The sequence below is a fragment of the Dendronephthya gigantea genome, unplaced genomic scaffold, assembly GCF_004324835.1.
Source record: "Dendronephthya gigantea isolate DGI-Jeju-01 unplaced genomic scaffold, DenGig_1.0 000070F, whole genome shotgun sequence".
NCBI classification, from domain to species: domain Eukaryota; kingdom Metazoa; phylum Cnidaria; class Anthozoa; order Malacalcyonacea; family Nephtheidae; genus Dendronephthya; species Dendronephthya gigantea.
In genome coordinates, this window is record NW_021163080.1 from 1,196,520 (window position 1) to 1,215,565 (window position 19,046).

At 35.9% G+C, this 19,046-nt stretch overlaps 1 protein-coding gene across 3 annotated transcripts in view; it reads right to left on the bottom strand.

Moving 5' to 3' along the window:
- The window catches only part of LOC114531336, a 41,453-nt gene that overhangs the window by 14,531 nt on the left and 7,876 nt on the right, over positions 1-19,046 (bottom strand). For 2 of the 3 annotated variants that reach the window (XM_028552968.1, XM_028552970.1), the window contains exons 7-24: positions 18,727-18,880; positions 18,317-18,633; positions 14,557-14,677; positions 12,794-13,104; positions 11,306-11,441; positions 9,993-10,336; positions 9,086-9,218; positions 8,070-8,377; positions 7,194-7,335; positions 6,539-6,876; positions 5,689-5,830; positions 4,849-4,974; positions 3,897-4,081; positions 3,623-3,764; positions 2,686-3,053; positions 2,114-2,255; positions 1,070-1,213; positions 479-663 (exon numbers count right to left, since the gene is read on the bottom strand). In XM_028552968.1, the coding sequence (XP_028408769.1) occupies positions 479-663; positions 1,070-1,213; positions 2,114-2,255; positions 2,686-3,053; positions 3,623-3,764; positions 3,897-4,081; positions 4,849-4,974; positions 5,689-5,830; positions 6,539-6,876; positions 7,194-7,335; positions 8,070-8,377; positions 9,086-9,218; positions 9,993-10,336; positions 11,306-11,441; positions 12,794-13,104; positions 14,557-14,677; positions 18,317-18,633; positions 18,727-18,880 (3,738 nt within the window). Of the gene's footprint in view, positions 1-478; positions 664-1,069; positions 1,214-2,113; positions 2,256-2,685; positions 3,054-3,622; positions 3,765-3,896; positions 4,082-4,848; positions 4,975-5,688; positions 5,831-6,538; positions 6,877-7,193; positions 7,336-8,069; positions 8,378-9,085; positions 9,219-9,992; positions 10,337-11,305; positions 11,442-12,793; positions 13,105-14,556; positions 14,678-17,405; positions 17,514-18,316; positions 18,634-18,726; positions 18,881-19,046 lie in introns of those variants that run through there. The other variant, XM_028552969.1, reaches the window with a different exon arrangement.

Below are 19,046 nucleotides of genomic sequence, written 5' to 3' on the forward strand. Positions count from 1 at the left end.
AAAAATTTGCGACGATTTAATAAAAAGTTAATCACCGTTCTACAATAACGTATTTTTTATGCTCTTTTCGCTTCTTTCGTCGTGTTAAGCACAACTAGCCGCTATTTCAAAAAATTTACATGAATGATTAGGGCGTTCATATATATTGCGAGATCAATTTCCAATCATGACTGTTTTAATTATACTAAATAAAATTATTCCGATTTTGCGATCTTTTAATTATAAGCTGACGATTTTAAAACTTTAAAACATGCTCACACACAAAATGGCATCAAATGTGGTATAACAACTGTCTAAAATAGACAAAACACTTCTCGATGTTACGACGTGTAAGCTTTCGTTGAAACGTCGAAAAGAGTTTTGTCTATTCTAGTCAGTTGTTATACCACATTCGATGCTAAATTGTTCGAAGACGCTGCCATGCTGCTCCCTGGTTATACTGGAACGTATATATCACACACAGAATGCATTTCCAAACCTTGACAATTCCATTTTCCTTATAGACATTGAAATCGATCTCATTGTTGCTGTATTGCAAATTGAATCTTTCAACCCAGTAATCATCGTCAGCATGACCTTGTGTTTTTGAACCAGTTATTTTCGTCCATCGTAGGAAATCAACTTGGAACCATTTGTCATTGTCAGAGCTTGCAAGTGAGGCACCTATGGAATAGGAAAGTGTAAAATTAATTATCTATGAGTTATGGAATTATTTATGACCTATGGAATAGGAATGTGTAAAATTAATTATTTATGAGTGATGTTTGAGTGATGTATAATAATTGCAATATGATCATAAATTTCGTGTTATACTGCATGATAGCCTGGGAAGCATACTTCGACGAAAACTAATTTTTTTATCATCCAATATTCACGATTTCGTCCACGTAGTCTTAAATAGCCGATGCTATGCTTTAGCAGATCAATTTTAGCAGATACCTCGGATACCTAAAATTGGCTATTTTTGTATTTTCGTAAAATGTTCCAGTACGCAGTGTAATTTGTTAATTTACTGGCAAAATCAGAAATTTGCCTTAGCATTTTATAAAAGAAGATAATGTTTACATACCTCCATCGCGCACAGAAGTTACCAATACTAAATTCAGCCTTGCGTTATGAGCGCCATTTAGGAGGTCAAACTCAGTTGACGAAGAGAGTTGACCATCTGAAATGTAGCCATTTTCCAGTCCAAGAGGCTGGGGGTCGGTGCACTCTAAAACAAATATCAGCATTCATAGTAAATGAAACACATTGTCCTAAAAAGATAAACCAATTTAAAATTGATTCATTGGACCAATTTTTTGGCGTAGAATTGAATAACTATAAAAACAAGTTAAAGGACCAATTTTTTGGTTGGGTAAATGGTAACATAGTTGTTATGAAATTTTTGAAGTTACAAATCATTGTTTTGCATTTTTATTTTGTAAATATACTTGATTGTTTTGAAAACTGCTGCATATAGGGAATACATATGTCTTTGCTTGCATGCTCACCACTATACATATACATAGTGTATTAAAAAAAAAACAGTAGATGATTCGCAAATGCCTTAATTCTTTAGGCGTAAATCCACGGATCCTAAAGGAAACCATTTGGAATGCTATGCGTTGCTCGTTTAGGTCCTTGGACATGCACCACATTTAATATCTCAACACCACTTAGCTCTGCCCTTGCTAAATTTCTTGTAGATTCTTATAATCGCTTCATACTGTATGATCATTCTTATCGAGTTTCAAAGTTGATGTTTTTCGAATTTAAATACTGCACATATTCACATTCAAAACCATTATTAAAACAAGATATTTTTCCATTCCAAGAAAATTCGAACAAAATTGCAAAGAGATTGGATGGTAATAAAAGCAGTTTAGGTATGGATTTCGTATTTCGATATCACTGTCTGTAGCCTAATTGAAACCCATTATTGTCTAATTTTACCTCCGTGCACATAAATAGTTTTCTGCATGGTCTGTGATATTGCAGCTAGGGGATAAGGGTTCTTGATAAGGGATATTTTTTGACTCGTTAATAAAAATAGCAAGGAGTGGGAAGTTGCGAGGCACTCTCTCGTATGTATCTTTTTTGAAAAAGTCAACTTTAAAAACAGGTTGCTTACCTTCATATCGACCGTAGAATTCCACCCTCATAGCACAATACCCAACCCATGCTCTTGGCATGATTCGTAGGATTCGAGCGGTAATATGGGGATAGACATTGTTTTTTACCAATGAACTGTTCTTGTAACTCGCTGAGAAAACCTTAATTTTCGAAAATTTATATTAAGTTGAATAGCTTATGTACAAGAATATAGACAATATGAATATTTTTTAAAGAACGTGCTGTACCTGCTTGCATATAAGAATAAGTTAGGGCGTCTATTTATGGGGGCAGTAAAATGCACACACATCCATAGATAAATATTCCGAAAGTGTTTATGTATGCATGTTTTTGGCTACTATTGTTGTGCATTTTACTAAATAAAATAATGTCATGCTGAATTTAGTCGCACGGAACATTTTATTCACAATTTATAATTTTAGTTGCTTTTTTTTCATATCGTTTAATAACAAGATACGAAAAGCTGTATAATATATAAAGGTATGATTTAATGAGGAGTGATCTAAAATTGTTCATTTCAAACGTTTTTAGTCCATTGCAAATTAGTTACAAAAGCGTGTTTTAAAATACCTTCACTTGTCCATCTATGCTGTAGTTCTGCCAACTGTTCATTTTGTTGTATCTAAAAGCAACAGCATATTTGGTTATCCGAGAAGACATGGTGCCATTGTCCAAGGACTGAGTTATAATCGCACTGATTGTGACATTGACTTTGAAGTCCACTTCAAACCATGGCTCATTGTCGTATTCTGCCGCGACCCAACCGCCATATCGAACTATTTTTGTTGTGTTCTCGTCGATGTTCTCACGTAGTGTTTCCAAATTCAATCTGGCATTGGAAGCGACGGATATGGAGTACTGGGATGAAACGGCCAGCTGAGAATCTAGAATCATTTTGTTTTCCATTCCAAGCGCAATTGGATCGAACCAATCCGTGGCTACAAAATGCCGAAAAAGCTCTCAATAAATGCTGTTTCTAAAGTAATCAAATAGACATGCAGACTTTCTATGTTTATGATATTTCCGAGGGAAGATCACTAACAAGTCAAATTAAGCAGAGGGAAAAAATAGCAGTCAAAGGTTCCAACAATATCTTTGTTTCCAAATATCAAGTGGCGTGTATTTCATATATTCTCATATGAGCTCAAGAAAGTTGGCTATTTTAAGGTGACTAGTATTTTCTAAGAACCTAATTGATTTTCCTTGAGCATCTGCATGTAGTTTATACCCATTTCACATGAATAGACGGACCTTCAATTATGGAGAAGGAGCAAGACCTCATTCGTGAGGAGCACTCCACCCATAGCTAACTAATATAGGGCCCTATATACATACATCGCCACTTTTGGTCAGTTTAATAAACTCAAATAGACTCTGAAAAAACAAATGAATAAATAATTGGGATAGCTTTTTTCTGTGCGATAAGCTCATGTCGTTTAAGAAGATATTATCATTTTCAACTGGTCATGTCATTTGAAAAGGGAAGGGAATAATTTATATTTCTCACCTACATACAAGCCCATCACCTCCATTCGTAAAACAACTTTTCCGCTCCATAGATCAGGATTGATTCGCAAATAACGAGAAAGAATAACTCGAGAAAATCGTTGTTCCACAACCGTATCGACTTCGCTGTTGCCAACAAAAAGCTGAAAATTAAACATCATATCAACACAGGTATATCGCATATAATATATGCTTCTGTTCCCTATAAATATCTATTTTTTTTTTGTAAGGTGAATGTACATGCTTGCAAGATAATTTAACATTACGCCTCTGACCTTCACTTGGCCATATTCTTTGTAGTCGATAAACTTGTTTCCATCGCTGCTATAGCTCAGCGTGAAAGTTTGAACGAGTTCAAATTTGCCAGCGGCTCCTTGCGTTTTAATTCCAGTAATCTTTGTCCACCAGACGAGATCAACCTCGTACCACATGTCCGGATCGCTGTCTGAAAGCTCAGCACCTAAAGCAGCAAATCAAGGTAGCTATATCATTCACTATTTCACGCATATTGTGTGGCATATTCAGGTCACTTTCTTATAGAGAATAAACTTGATTGCGAACAATGGGAGGAGGCTAGGAGCTATAAGCATTTAATAAGAAAACAAGGAGTAAATACTGTTCAGGCTTGGTCGAATTAGCTCGGAGTCTGTGATTAATAAAAGTCGAAGTTATTAATAAAAAATAAATAAAAATAGCTCTCACTTGAAGTGATCTGAAATGGCGGGAAAGGACTGGGACTAGTTGTCAAATAAAAATCCATTTCTTGATTTAAACAATTAGCCTTTCTCACGATGACGTTTTGGGGTACTTTCAATTTTTTTAAACGGCTTTTAAAAGTTATAACAACATGAGAAGCAATTTTTTTAGAATCAACAGACCATTGGAGGAATAATTCCAGCCTAAAATTAAAGACTATGGCCGTTATGATGTCTCACGCTTGCGGTTTTGAGAAAAAGTACCCCAAAAATGGCGGCATATTCGTCATCGTGAGAAAGGCTAATTGGTATCTCTTGAAACATAATTAGTTTTTAATTTTTTGTTAGAATTATATTCAGCCAAACTTTCTACTACACTTAGTTTCATGAAGAATAACAAAAGATATAATCGATTAAATACTGCAGAATGGATTTTTATCCCTTCTGAGCGCTGATTGGTCAAAATATGAGCGCCGTTTCCCCCACTGTTACGTTTCGACGCTAGTTGTGATGTCCAACATTTAATACTAACCTCCGGCAGGCATATTCAACCGAGCACGTTCAGGCCCACTAGTGATAGTGGGAATAGATGAGGAATCGAGTTGACTGTCGGAGATATTTCCATTTTCAACGCCCAAAGGCTGCGGGTTTATACATTCTACATAAGAAAATGATATCGACATTACTCGATTGCATGCAGGCAGGTCTAACTTAAATCTCGATACATAAAACTAAATTTCGGTATGATTTTAACGGCATTTGATTTTGCACGGCTCTTTCAAAATTTGCCAGTCATCTCCAGAATAGTCTTATTAAATTAATTGAAAAATACTAGCTACCCTCAGTGAAAATTAAATTTTAACACCAATGATTCAAAGTGGGCTTTTTTCCCTTGGAAACTTACTCTTAAAAAAGTATACCAATTAAGATATTATTCATATAGGAATAAAATCGTATTATTTTAAAAGGAAAATTACACTAAAAAATCATTCTAAGGAAAACGCATAATTTTACTAAAAATCAGTTAGCCCTTTCAACTCGCAGTAAGGTTGATTTTAGTTCGACAGCTGTTATATTTTTTGGTTAAATAAAATAAACGCCATGTTTGCTTCATGGCCAGTATGCGTTAATGGAAGAGAAAGTTTTTAGAACGCAGTGGATGTTTCTTTATTTTACAAAAGCGTTTTTAGTTTTGTAGGTACAAGATTGGTTTTACAGAATGCCTATTGAAAAAAACGTTTCATAGTGCGCTCTAGCACAAGTTCATACTCATGCAAGCTTTAGGTGATAAACCAAAATGATATAATAATATCGCGAAAACAGATTTTCAGTCCATTGCCGGAAACATTAAGGAATTTAATCAATTTCTTACCTTCGTAATAGCCATAAAATTCAATCCTCAATGCACAGTTTCCTGCACAAGCCTTCGCATTAAGTCGAATGAATCGCGTGAATATTGCAGGATCTAATCTTTGCCTAACTGTAGATCTGTTGTTATTTTCCACAAAAAAACTCTTTGGGAAAGAGAAAATCGAAATGTAGTCAGTGAATAAAACGTTTTTTTTACACCAGGCAGTTTACTCTAATCCTGGTACGTTTAATCGTACTGTGAAGATGGCGAGGGGGATTGTCCATCCAGGGGCGAACGTTGATCTGGCGGTGAAGGCATTCGCCCATACCTCATTGTATTGAAGTAAACATTCAGGAAATAAACAGGTGTTAAGGGTTCTTTACCATTTACATGGAAAACCTATCCGGTTTCAGATTGTGCAAGTGCATGGTAAGAAAATTTCCCATTCGGTTTATGCGCTTTTCATTTGGATTAGAAGACATTGAGTATTTAATAATGAAACTGGAGGAGTCAAATGAGTGGTGGAAAAAATGAAAAAAATGTAAATGGAACAATATATTGCGCTTAAACATTTGAAATCAGTAAGAGAGAACAACTGGATTGGTCCGACGAAATATGCTTGTTCCATTTACTTTCCATAATATTATGGAATCACCGGAATTTCTATGTAAAGAGCATAAACAACCATGAAATGCACGCGGAAATTTTCTTCGAATATTTTTTCTTCGAAATTCTATATGTCTGTATAAATACATGTACTTTTCACTGTTAAAATCCTACGTTTGGGTAAAGTCCCTTTCGGTTACGAAACATGTCATTTCTAAAATATGCTTTAATCGTTCAGTGGGTGTTAAGCGTCATCAAAAATTACCTGTGACGAATCCTTATGGACATAATTTTGTAAACTTCCCCGGGTAATTCCATAATCCAGCGAATACTGTCTGACATATGAGCTCCCATTTTCTAGCAACTGAATATCTATTTCTTTGATTGTCACATTGCTCACAAAGTCAACCAGAAGCCATGGTGCAGAGTCGGCCTCCGCTGGTATCCAACCACCTACGACAATACTATTGTTCGTCAAGTTCAGCCTGGCATTGGTTGGTCCCGATGTTAACAAGTCGTTCGACGACGATGCAAAAATTTGGGAGTCCAAAATTAAATGATCTTCCATGCCAAGAGCAACCACCTGGGTTTCTTCAGGTGTGTCTGAATAAACGCAATTGTTTCACTTTTAAAGAAGAGCTTAATAATTAATTAATAATTAATTAGTTAATTAGAGCTTAATTATTTATTTTATTGGGATAAAAACAATACCGCCCGGTTCAAAATAGAGAAAGTAACAATAACACAAAGCTAAATTTTCAAAAGGTAGAAAAAGTAGTAGAAAACGGTTTGGATATATAAATCAGTAAGTATATCAATTTTGCGGTATTCGTTGTCTCGGACGAAGTTGTCTAGGAAATAATTTCTATTTTAAAATTCAAAAGGCGCTTTTGCATATAACATTAAAAAAATCAACTTACCTACAAAACGTCCTACGAATTCCAGTGCTAGGCCCGGTTTTGTGACAAAGAAATCCGCAACTATCCGTATAAAGCGAGCAAATATAACATGCATCGGCTTTTGGACAACGATAGAAGTGTGGTCAGTGTTGGCGGAGAAAGTCTTGATCATTAAAAGAAGAATAAGGTATAATTACGCCATGTAGCCTAATGTATTTTGCAAATTAAATGAGAGCAAAGCGCATTGCTAATAAGAACGGGTCACCTTTATAAATAAAATCATCTAAAAATTTGATTTGTGTCGGCTTCATTGGAGGGGAAGAGGATTTTAAAGTTTTAATCGTCATCTTCCATATATACATTTAGCACAGCATTATTAGTTTCTTTTGAAATTGATTGTTTTTACGGTATGCTAAGACGAATATATCAAATCCTATATATATGAACATAAGCCTATCCCGGCCACTTAACCAGGAAACCTGTGAAAATGAATTAGCTATTATAGCCGCTCTGGTGGGAAAGTCTATGCACAGAACTCCAGAAGCCATTGTATATAGAGGGTATACCCAAAATTTTGAAAATGTTCAAATATTGACATCATATGCATTTGTTACACTTAAATATAAAAAATGCATGTGATAAGATTGCATGGTATTGTACATATTCCTCTTGAACTGTAATCGGTGATGCGTTGAAACATGAAGAACTGAGAATTAAAAACTTTTTCTCTTCAACCCTCCCCCGAGGATGGAACATACTGTATGGAAAAAAAATATCGCCCGTTGAAATGCGCTATGTGATTAACTGATGCCAACTTGATGGCAATGGATGTACAGATTACTTGCCCAAAATATGAAAATACATGTTGTAAAAATTATTTGAAGTTTGAATGCGCACCTTGCGTGAGCCAAATTCTTGATATTCGACGAACTTCACTCCATCGTTACTCATTGCGACTGTAAAATTTCTAGTCCATGAATTGCCAGTTTTTTGAGCACCCTGAGTCATTATCTGCGTGATGCTTGCTCTTCTTCCAAAATCGATTTCCAAATAATCACCACTTGCTACGCCAAGCCACCCGTGTGTATTATTTATTCTCGCAGCATGCGCGCCATGATCTACTGCAGTCGCTACAGACGAGCGTATCTGACTATCAGGAATCAAACTTCGATTGTACATTCCAAGATTACCTGGATCACTGTATTCTTTGAAAAAGAAGAAGATAAAATAATTACAGCGAACAATTATTTGACTGAATGGAATCTTTTCAGCTTCCACAAATAATTCATTCCATTATGTAAACATTGGTGTTATATTTATAGAGTTTTATAGCCACTATATATAAGGCAATACGATAATTTTATATCGTGAGCGTCGTAAAAATACGGTATTTTTACCATATCGTTATAAATATATCATATTTGTTTGTTTATATAATATTAATAAACAAAATATTACATGGAATATTGCCAAAATTCTCTTCAACACTCGAAAAGAATACTACGCTCAGCTATGTATAACATTCTCTATTGCGTGGTTTAAACGCTCTGTCAAGAATAAACACATTTTATTTTTGCAATCAAATGGAATTAAGCGGTGAAAAATTCTAATTAAAATATATGAACACATTTTAGCATTTAATTACTACCTAATAAATTCATAACTGAAGTGAATACTAGATGTGAGGAGGACTATTGGAATGTATATTATAGGAAGAAATATAATTTTATTTTATATTTCTTTTTAGATTTAGCACTTAAACGCTGGTATATTATATGATTCTGTTCACGAAATTGTCGGCGTTATGACACTTACAGAGCGGTTTCCTACGCGATTCTTGCTGTGGAGAGATTTATCGGCGAGTATATAATATATCTTTTTTCAATAACATGTATTCATACGGTTAGCCTTACCTTCGTACCAACCGAAAAATTCAACTCTTAGAGCGCACATCCCAACACATGTTTTAGGTTTAATTCGGATCACGTGGGCGAATATATACGGATCTAAGTCTTGCTTCACTGTGCCGTTCGTTGCATTGAAGACCTGTTTAATTAAGAAATCAGATGGTGGAATTATTTCAAATAACAGAAATATAATGTTTGGAAAGAATAAAATAAATATCTTCCTTAATCGTATATGCAGGTTCAGCATTTTTAAGGAAATGTGAATAATGATAGTGTTGCGTTTGGAACATCCGAACGCTCAAAATAGCGGTAAAAAACTTCATGTGACTTCATCTCAAAATTCTATTCTATGAAGCTCAAAATCTAGTCAGAGAAACCTCGTCAATATTATATAAAATTGTTAGTCTTATAAAGAAATTGGGAAACTCCACACCGAAATTCACAATAACAGCTGTAAATTTGAAAATAGGAAAATTAAAGCTGTACTTAAATTCCGTCTTTTTAAAATACATTTAATAATATAATGTTAAAAATAAAAATTTTGGCCATATTGGCCATTTGGTCCGTTTTAATCAAAGCTTTTCTCAGTGCCGCCATCTGGTTTTCGATAATCTAGCGCATGCGCAGATAATCAGTCCTATGTTATGTGTTCAAAGCCACATTTCGAACGCATAAATAAACATTGTATGTTTAGAAGCCAATAAATTAAAAACGGCCAGAAAGTTCAAGAGTTTGCATCCTACAGGAACCTAAGCTAAAGGTGACCGTTAACAAATTTATCAACAAAAACATTTTGTTATTAAATAATTAACGATAGCTACCGCACATTTATTTGCTACATGTATTTTTTTTTGTTCAACGAATGCATTTTAGTAAATATTTTAGACAGGATTGCGATATCATTTTTCCTCACCGTTGCTGCGCCATTATTCATCTCTGAGTATTCTTGCGCTCCAAGTTCACTGTTATTAAAAGCAACGGTGTATTCTTTTACGTAATTCATTCCTACATCAAGACCTTGAGTCAGTATTGCAGTAACAGTAACGTTGCTTATGAAGTTGATTTCAAGCCATAAATCGTCATCGCCTTCTGCTGCAATCCAACCGCCGTATCTTCCATCAAGAGCTGTTTTTAAATTAGATCTGGCACTGGCGGCGCCAGAGAATGGGTGGTACCTCTCAGATGACGCACTCAATTGGGAATCCAAAATTAAACCGTTTTCCATGCCAAGTGGAATGGTTTGACGCAAAATTGTATCTAGAAATACATAAAAATATAGCCTATAGTTTGATATACTGTATTTCATACTTATAGTAATACAGGGATAAGTGGAAATTGAGAAGTAACTTAGGGTCATTTACACTTGCGATTTTGCCGCGATTTTATGCGCGATTTTCTTCTTTTGATAGATGTGAACGAGTTAATTAGTTACTGATGTTCAAATAACAGCTCTTACACATCAAAGCATTCGTAACTAATTACACGTTCACATCTATCAAATGAGGAAAATCGCAGCAAAAATCGCAAGTGTAAACAGGCCTTTAGGACTATAAATCAGGGACAGTTGCAAAAATTAAACTTATTAGATCTACGGCAGACGTTAAACACACGTCTTTGCGACTGTGTGTGGAGAGATATGAAGAGAATGTTGCTATAGATGTATATTTGGAAATTGACGTATAAGTGCTCGTGCATGGAAAAGCCAATAATGAACTGACTGGTAATCTGTAGGCTTAGCTTTTTTGACCCCAGAACTGAGTTGTTAATTAATTATTTTATTAATAGTAGCTAAATTTCTGTCTCTAAACTTTTGGATCACACGGATTAAAAAGAAAACTGAATTCCATATTGATTAAAAAATCTATTGGTACCCTTTCTATGATCAAAACTAAGCTTCCATCCAACTCATGAGGCGCTTTCTTTAATTCCTACGTTAAAAACGGCCAGATCCGGATTCTGTTGTATTTCAGTATACACACAGTTTACTGGTATTCCCTGTGTTTAAAATTTATCCAAGTATATATATCGTTATTTATATCTGCCTATATACAATCGCGTTATGGCTACACAACCAGAAAATGCAACTCTAGGGATTGCACGTAATATTTTTTACGTTTCACTCCCTTAATTTTTCTATTCTAGCGACCATGAATTTGTGTTGTTTCTTCTTCAATCTTATTGAAAACGATGCAGTAAGAAGCAAAGCAATGTTTATGAGAAACTTACCGACATAACAACCTATTGCTTCCATTCTCATTCCCACCGACCCACTTATTGGATGGATTCGTAAAAAACGACTGAATATGACGTTAACAAGGCGATGTTCGACCATCACGTCCACGTGATCCTGACCGGTGAAAATCTAAAAAAAAAAGCAAAATTACAACTTTTTTAAGATTTGCTAGCTAAATTATGAAAATCTGAATATCGACTTTGAAACAAAACATAAACATTAAATAAAACATAATAAAGAAGATATAAGCAAGCAAACGCAAAGATATTCACACAGCAAAGATTAAACATTCATTAAAGTATCGAACGACATGAAACAAATACGAGTAAATTCTCTTGATTTTAAACAAAAGTTTAATAAGAAAACCCTAGAAAAATCAAGCTTCTTAAACTGTTCATTTTTATTTTTAGGAACATTTACGACACAAAATTTGCATAGCTGGGCTGGCTACGTCGCTGTGAACGACGCGACCGTAACACCTAGTAGGCGTCTTGTTAATGTTAATTCACACGTAATATTACAATATCTTAAAATAAGCTCTTACAATAAGCTGTGTCTTGTAAAATGAATAATATCATGCACGGTAATGACACATAGAAACCAGGGGCCGGTTGTTCAAAAGCCGGCTAGCTTAGCATATTATATGGAGGGCTCGCTCCAGTTCAAAGTGTGAAGCCAAACATGGCGGATCATGAAGGCTGCTTAGGTACCGAACCAGACCTCCACGAAGTGTAAAATGCGCGAAGCGCGCGTGGAAATTAAAAAACACGAATTATAAAACTATGACAAAAAATAAAAAAGCTAACATTTCGGACGTTACAGAGTTTTTAAAATAGAAAGTTTTTAAAAATGAATACATACACGCATTTTGTTACAACATTACCTGGCAATGTTATTCTTTCTAGAGAGGTAACTTATGCCGTATATTTATGTTGTGTTTACAAAACTGACCGAGTTCCACTCCTACGTTGTCGCCATATTGAATTTTAACCGCTTGTGCTTGAGGTCTGGTTCGGTACCGAAGCGCTAGCAGCCTTCATGATCCGCCATGTTTGGCTTCACTTTTAGATTACGCAATGTACTAGAGCGAGCCTTCCATATATATAGAGTTCACTGGCTTAACCCATAGAGGATTAACTTAAATTTTCACATCAATTTTCTTAATCCATTGTTTATGAAGTTGAACATGTTTTTTTCATAAATATTTTGTCGATCAATAGAAGTCTTATTTTGTAAAGTCTTGAAACAAACAGCGGTGCAGAAGCATATAAACCAAAGCAGCGGAGTTAACCCAGGGTTAGCGCTGACATAGCAGTTTGAACAACCGGCGCCGGTATGTTAATTTTAACTTTAAAGCTAAAGGGCACCGACTGTGATTTTTGAAGTTTTGGGCCTCCCCCCCTCCCCCTCCCTCCGATTACTACGCCCCAGATATTAATTAGATTCGAGATATTAATTAGTGTAATTGTGGCTTTAGTTACCTTTGCAGGTTTCTGAATATCCCAATATTCAACAAAATCTATTCCATTACTACTGTAGGAGAGCTTGAATGTCTGAATAAAAGAAGATGATACTTCTCCTTCCATCTTTATCGCAGTCACTTTAGCACGTTTTACAAAATCCACCTGATACCAGTCGTCAAAACTTGATATTGATCCTTCACCCCTCCAACCAACTTTTCCGCCGAGTCTACCGTAAATTGCAGGCGCGCCACTTGCTTCGCTTGCGGCAGTTAACTGGCGATCGGATATCTCCCCACTTGCCATGCCGAGTGCTTTTGGGTTCCCGCATCCTGGAAATAAAGTTGATTGGCTATATAAAGACCTATCCTGAATTTATGATGCAGCATATGTAACGAATGTACAGAAAATTGCATGGGATGATAACATAAAGGAAAAACTTAAAAGATTATTTTAAGCGGGAACGTTTTGAAGCGTTTAAAATTTTTAACACGTATGACAGCCAATGATGACAGCTGACTTTTTTCTGGTTGTTTTTTTTATCTGCATTTAATTAAAATTCTTATATTAAAATTAGATTTCTTACAGGTATATTATCACTCAGGGGCCGATTGTATAAAAGACTAGTTAACTTTTAACTGTAGTTAGGGACACAATTGGCCAATCAGAGTCGTGTATTGCTGAGTTGACTAGGATTTAACTATGCGAAGTGTAGTTCTTCCTGATTCTGCTTAGCAATATTCACAATTTCACAGTAAAACAAACAGATTTGATCCTTTCATAAAAACATGTCCACATGTGACTATACTATCCTGGCGCATATTCACACGTGCGTGCCTCATATGACTAAAATGTCTATCAATATATTACGCAGTCCTTATTGGCTGATAATTATAAATGTTTAATATATATTAATGTTAATGAATTAGTGTTCACTGCTCGTTCATCGAAACACATATTTTGTGGTGATATACAAACATTAAACAATATAACCATGCTTTGGTTATGATGTCAAATATTTTGATGTGGATAACCACGCAGTTTAAATGGTCTAATTCTGATCCTATGCATATATGTAAAGTTTCAGGCATGTTTGGTGCTCATATACAAACATCTATATAAAGTTGCAAATTGCATACATAAAATATGGCCCGAAAACGGTATACTCGACCACGGTCGAATATACGGAAAAATGGCACATTCGACCATGATCGAAAATACCCGAAAATGGTACACTCGACCATTATCGAGTATACAGGAAAACGGCTACTCGAACATGGGCGAATATACCGGAAAACGGCATACACGACCATGGTCGAATATACCGGAAAACGGTATATATACTCGACCATGGGCGAATATACGGAAAAACGCTGCTTTAATGGTCAAATGCTGGTCTTTTGTAAAGTTTCAAGTATGTTTGGTGCTCATATACAAACATCAATATAAAGTTGTAACTTGCAAGCATCGAATATGGCTGGGAAACGGTATACTTGACCATGGTCGAATATGGCCGGAAAACGATGTACCCGACGATGATCGAATATATACGAAAAACCGGGTACGTTCGAGCATGGTCGAATATACCGGGAAATGGTATGAATGTTATGAATGGCGGATTTATTACGACAGATATCGTTGGAAATTAGAATACTAATTTCTTTGAATTGGTTATTAAAATATACTTTGAGGAAGTAAAAGTTACGATAGTATTCAAATGTTACGATATTATCCGTATAACTGGATAATTTTGAAAGAGAGACATGCCAACAAAAACTTCTTACCTTCGTATCGACCATAAAATTCCACTCTAATCGCGCATAAACCATTCCATTCCTTTGGTTGAATGCGAATAAAGCGCCCGAAGATATGGGGGAAAATAAATTGAATGCCCGCAATGAATACCTAAATGGCACAACGTGACAACTTAAGCCGTTATGAAGGCCATGTTACACTTAGCTACGGGGGGGAGAGGGCTAACAGTAACAATCATATATTCATAAAATTCGTATTTCACTGGGTAAATTAACTTCATGCAATGGACCTTTTGCATAATAGACCAACTTTTGATTTAGGCAATTAACAAAAAGAAAATTTCCGAAAAGTGCATACTAAGTTTAGTAAAATTGCCAAGTTTGGCTGCAGAATATTGTAAAGTACGGAAAATATAGCCATTGACATTTTGTAGCCAAACCTGGTATTTATACTAATTTCGGTATGCTTATTTTAGCTGTGGTGATTTATTTCCTTCTTGTTGCCTAGATTGTAAGTTGGTCCATCATGCAAAAGGTCCATTTGACGCACGATGTTTTTCAGGTGTGAAAAAATCCCATACAAGGCTTTCGATTGGGCGTACGATATTCCTTACACGTGAAATTATCGTATGTCATTTTGATGGTAATTTGTTTACATTTTGTTCTCAAGATCGCGTCGAAATATAGCAGTGAGATTCAAAACCAAATGCTCAAAGTCAAGACATTATCACATTCAGCACGTTTTAAAATCCTTCGGAAAGAATATCTAACTTCTATTGGCGAACAAAATTACAAAGAGACTGAACGGTAATAAATAAAATGACGCATAAAATTTAGATTTGGTTGCTCGCTGTGTTTTTAGCTCGCCTGCACTTTAGTGCAAGAGAGCTATTGCTATAGTCTTGGCGTCCGCGTCCGTCCCCGTCCCCGTCCCCGTCCCCGTCCCCGTCCCCGTCCCGTCCCGTCCCCGTCCCCGTCCCCGTCCCGTCCCCGTCCCGTCCCCGTCCGCGTCCCCGTCCCCGTCCCCGTCACACTACATGATAAGTAGAATGTTAAGATGCCACTTTTATTTTCCCATTATTTTCAACTTATCTACTTAAGGAGTCTATTTGTTGCAAAAGAACCATTTACCAGGGGGTAGTGAAAATTATACAACAAAATATAATGATAAGGTCAATGTTAAAATGCTATATTTTTTCTATACTTTGGCTTTACATCAGAGGAATCATTATCAATATAAGTCATCAATATGCATTGTGACTATTTAGTGCCATTTGGTACACATTTATACAATAATAAAGAGAGTTTGTTGGTTTGAAACCCTAACTTTGTTATTGTTATCGTATGTCGTTAATTTCCGTTTTGTTACTTTCTGCGACTACACGCGCAGCTGCACACAGTTTAATGTTTCATTGTATATCACTGTCAACTAGAGTACGGTCACTCTACTCTACAATTGGTTATTTACGTTTATGTTCGAACTCTATCGACGGTATTCAGCAGCAGTTTGGTGTGTGCGCCAACTAAAGTAAGACTCTATCTTTGTGTTATTATAGTTTGTAAACATATGTAGCTACGTTAGTTGATTTATTCGTATTTAGTGCATGCCTGTTATAGTATTTAATTTGCCTAGATTGCATGACTTAGTGCGGTTTAATTCTTGTATTTTTAGTTCGAACGTTACCCACTATATTTCTATTCCGCGATCACTCTATTCAATATTCCGTTACCGGATTGATCAGTTACCATATACCTTCAACCGCACAGTATTATAAACTTTATCAGATACATTTTATAACCATTATCCGCGCACGTGTATCCTATCATCGTGGTTAGCGAATTTAGTGGAGTTCAATTTGTGGCGTTAACGGCACACCAAAGCAGCGTAGCTCTCAGAAGAATTTGGGAGTTACAGAGTTTTGCTCAAAATTATCAAATGATAAGGTGAATGTTAAGCTAATTAGCATAATGATAAGGTCAATGTTAAGATGTTATATTTTTTAAATATTATGGCTTTGCATCAGAAGATTCATCATAAATATAGCTCATCGATATGTGTTGTGACTATATGATGACAATTAGCACATATTTACACAAAATAATGGGAATTTTGTTCAAATTATCAAATGATAAGGTGAATGTTAAGCTAATTAGCATAATGATAAGGTCAATGTTAAGATGCTATATTTTTTAAATATTATGGCTTTACATCAGAGGAATCATCATAAATATAAGTCATCGATATGCATTGTGACTATTCAGTGCCATTTGGTACACATTTATACAATAATAAAGAGAGCTTTGCTCAAAATTATCAAATGATAATGCAAATGTTAAGCTTATTAGCATCATGATAAGTTCAATGTTAGAGTTATCCAGAGCTATCACGCTTATTACGATTTTCAGGGCTATTGTGTAGCCCTGTTTTTTTTTAGTTCAAAGTTGTAGCTGAATCATATTTAACGAAAGTATTTGTACAACCCTAAGCCAAATGAGAAACTTTCAAATATTTTCACCTGTATGCTACATTTGTTTGCATTGTACATGTACAATTATAAATTATGAGATTGTGTTGTGACATGCCGTATCAAAATTCAATCGCTTATTAAATATTGAAATCATTCAGGGAGTGAATATATATAAAACATAGTCCAACGTTAAAGTTTAAAGAATATTGTCAGATAATTCGCAATTACAAGCTTTAGCACATAAGTATTTATAAGTAGAAAGCCGATAGGCTCGGAATGCAAAGGCAAATGGCAACGCATGTGACATATATTTGCATATTATTTATGTAGATACACATGCAAATATATTTTTAAAGCCAGTTAAATTGTTGACAGGACCCTTTGAACTACCTATAAGATTTATGTACATACTTTTTCGTTGTTTGATGCATAATCCTTTTTTGTGTAGATATAAAAATCCAATCTTGTTTATTTCATAAAGCTAGGCGCACACACGAAGATTTTTAATAGTCTGCCGATTCCTGTCTAGATTGTCTAGATGGATGTTTTCATCAAAATGTGGCGACTGGCGATCTATACACGCGCGAGGCGCGAGCGCCGCGAGAAGGAAAACATGTCTGGGCAAGGGCTGCCTATATGTCTAAACCTGAATGGACCAACTACCGTAAAATCGTTGTGTGTGCGCCCGGCTTAAAGCAGGGATTTTGCCTGGTCCGTTAACTTACCTGTTGATATCACGTGCGCGGATTGCGAGAAACGGAAGAAATATTGGTCACAAATAAAACTAATGTAATTCCGAGGCCAGTTTTGGCCAGTAATTCTGAGGTCACAACTAATATCTGAAGTTTGTGCTTAATATTACCTTCCAACGCGGATTTAGCCTTGTAATTTGTAATGAAAAGATCGGTAATTTGTGCTTCATACAGATACCTTTCATACAGAGTTTAGCCTTATTCTAGACAAACAGTGCAGGCGAGCGTTAGGTGATTTCAGCACCTCTCTGGTTGTATAATGAAATGATAAACCTCTGAGCCTTAAAAGTGTTTCGTAGAAAAATTAATCTCCATGCAAAAATAATAAGCAAATTACTTCATGGTCGTTCCTACGACTTTTATTATGAACTCGTTGTGAAGGATCGCAAACGCACTCGTTTGCTACGCGGTCACTCGTTCGTTTTGCGATCCTCACAACTCATTGATAAAAATCGTACGCATTCCCCAACAAAGAAATAATGTATATATATATTTCGCATTTCAGTATCCAAGTATTTCACAAGGAATTATGAATCTATGAAATTTTTCGAAAGGTCTAGTATTTGTTACCTTTTCTGTTTGTTGTTCGACCTTCTTGTAGACTGAAAAAACCTTGCCGTCATCACTAGACGCAATTGTGTATTTCGTGACACCATCCGCAGTGCCGGACAACCCCTCCACGTCAAGTCTGCTCACAGTCACGTTCGTGATGAAGTCTACTTGAAACCAAGGGTTTTTATCACCGTCCGCTGCTATCCAACCACCATGTCCATTTTTTCTTCCATTGCCGGCACCGGATGTGTAATACATCGAGGACGATACATTCAATTGGGAGTCCAAAATGAGTTTATTGGACATGCCAAGAGGCATTCCACTGAACCAGTCATCTAGAAAACACGCGAACAGGAAGTTACATTTCTACATGTCACATCATGACCTTTTCTATATATACGTGTTATAAAGAAACAACATTCGCCTACCCGTAGAATCACAGCCCTGAACTTCTATTCTTAAAACGGGAAAGGGATAAGGTCCTGAGGGCGGTGCCGCCGAAATTTGTAAGAATCTTGCAAATATAGGATGTGAGAAAGGTCTTTCAACGATGGTAGTGGTACTTCCTGGGCCTGAAAAGGTCTAGAAAATACGGAAAGAAAGCAATGTTCAGGAATGCAGGGAGATATATAACAATTCTCAGACTAAACGAGGGGGTAAAGCATAGCAGCTCATATAACATAGCATGGCATGGCATAATATGCATGGCATGGCATGACACAGCATAGCATACCGTTGCGTGGCATAG